The sequence below is a fragment of the Pleurodeles waltl genome, chromosome 6 (assembly GCF_031143425.1).
Source record: "Pleurodeles waltl isolate 20211129_DDA chromosome 6, aPleWal1.hap1.20221129, whole genome shotgun sequence".
Lineage (NCBI taxonomy): Eukaryota > Metazoa > Chordata > Amphibia > Caudata > Salamandridae > Pleurodeles > Pleurodeles waltl.
The window spans coordinates 362438659-362440824 of NC_090445.1; the positions used below are offsets into that span (position 1 = coordinate 362438659).

At 49.0% G+C, this 2166-nt stretch overlaps 1 protein-coding gene across 1 annotated transcript; it reads right to left on the reverse strand.

Annotated features, from left to right (window-relative positions):
• Positions 1 to 398: 398 nt before the first annotated feature.
• Positions 399 to 1493, reverse strand: LOC138301562 (beta-actin-like protein 2). Its single transcript, XM_069242079.1, has one exon. It carries the CDS (start codon positions 1491 to 1493, stop codon positions 399 to 401), a length of 1095 nt encoding a protein of 364 aa, XP_069098180.1.
• Positions 1494 to 2166: the final 673 nt, after the last annotated feature.

The window sequence follows — 2166 nt, forward strand, 5'->3', positions numbered from 1 at the left end:
TCCATGACCGCCAGGGTCGGAATGACCCCCTAAATTCTTTAGATAGATTTTCATTTGATCTCTAGCATTCTGCTCATTTACTGCATGTTTCTTTCAAATGCAGTTTGTTGCCTGAGGCAGCCGTGCCTTGTAAAGCATTCCATTTCATGTTGTCAGGCTCACCTACCTACAAGGTAGTTTAAATTGCTTTTGATAGAACAAAGGGTCTACTAAATAAAACGGTTTGATCTTAAGCCATGTTTCTTACTTATTTATTGCTCCATTACCCAGGACCTTGTTTTGCTTGTGATAGAAGGAAAGCCTTTAAATTATGTATGGAAAATGCACTTTATTACTATTTTAAATCTTCATTTGTAGGATTTGTGTTATTTCGTATTTACATAATGCCAGTGCTCAGTCTAGACAAATTTCTCATAGACGTGAAAAGCCCCGTACTCCTTGTATTCCTTCATGGTCATCATCATTGGCTTGGAAGAGCTGAGGGAGGCAATAATGGAGCCACCGGCCCAGGCAGCAGTTTTCCTCTCTGGGCTGGCTAGGAACCTGTAGTGATAGTCCTGGAGGGATATCTTCATTAGTTCATGACGGATTCTTTCAGGGAATCCTGGAAACATAGAGGAGCCCCCCGCAAAGGCTATGTGAGACAGTACCTCCGTTCGGAACTCTACTGGTACCTTCTGGATGCTGTTCATTGCCAACAGGTGAAGCCCAGGAGAATCATTTCCTAACATTTCGGGTCTGAAGATGGGCTCAGGGCAGATAAACCTCTCACTACCGAGAATGAGCTGCTCCCCATCCGGCAGCTTTAATCTGGTCCGCTTGTTGAAGTTAAGGTTCTTTTCAAGGTCAAGCGAAACGTAACAGCAGGATTGTTTGATACGGGTAACCAACTTCTTTTCCAGTTTCAGAGGGATATTATTGGCTTCCTGTAAGAGCTTGGTCAAATATTTGGTTAAGCTCCTACCAGCAATATCTAGACGATAGGTGGCTGTCTTCAGAAGTTCCCCTTGGCAAATCACAGCCGAACTGGAAACACCAGCCCCAGACTCAATGACCAGTCCACTGATCAACCCATAGGAACACAAGGTGAGAAGGGCCGTGTTAGCGACCTGCAAAGCAGGGACACCAAAGGCTTCAAAAAAGACCTCTGCCAACTTCTCTCTATTGGTGCAGGGGCTGGAGGGTGAGTCGGTCATGAGGACTGGTTGGTCTTCTGGGAAGATCTTCAGCTGGCAGACAAAGATGTGATTCCACAGGATCTCCATGGCATCCCAGTCGGTAATGATTCCATGGCTTATTGGCTGCCGCTTATCAATGGCGGTGCGCAAGGTGGAGGAGGACTCACACATGAGGCAGAGTGTGTCCTGCTTGCTTGCCTGGAAGATGGGAATCACAGCCATGGTCTTGATGACCGATTTCGGTCGGTCACTCCCAGCGAAACCAGACCGGCAGAATCCACTTCCATTGTCAATGACCACACCCGGGGGTTCCATTCTGCCCCAAAGTCCTTCCCAGCTGCTCACCTTTCCATAACGGTCTGTCAAAACAAAGGACAGAAACAGAAAGTGTGTGATTCCCATTGAATTCACTGCTCATTGTGTATATCTTTGTCATCTATCAGTAAATCTGTACATCTATCCGCTTATGTCCGTCAATCTTTCCAGCTGTCTGCCAGTCTGTCACTAGACAGGCATCTTTCAAGGATGCTTCAGTCCCTCCCTCTGACGTGGCTGGTGAATGTCAGCCTCCTTCCTCATCCCTTCCTCACGTTCATCCTTCCTTAATTCCATTTCTCCCTCATTATCTCCTTCCCTCTTTTCTCCCTGCCTTCCCTCCACCGCCTCCTCTCTCGTCCCCTCCCGCTCTCCCCTGTAGCCCTGTACGCGTCCAGAGCCTTACCTTGGGGTTCTGGGGGGACAGTCACTGCTTCCTGCTCGCTCCCTCCTCGCCCTCTGTCTCTCCCAGGAGCTGCTGAGAGCGGCTCGCCCGCTCCTCAGCAGGGCGAGGATTCAGAGCCGTCAGTGGGTTCTGTTTCCCAGGAGTCATTGTGAGCTGTGCCGAGCCGAGGACGCTCTGGTCTTTGCAGCAGTCAGGGTGGGGTCTTTGGGAGATGTCGATGCAGAAACTGGTGGAGGAGTGGAAGACATTCGGGTAAGTATCACAGGA

Excerpts from the sequence above, each read along its gene's own strand:
- LOC138301562 (XM_069242079.1), bottom strand. The coding sequence starts at position 1,493 with ATGGAACCCCCGGGTGTGGTCATTGACAATGGAAGTGGATTCTGCCGG.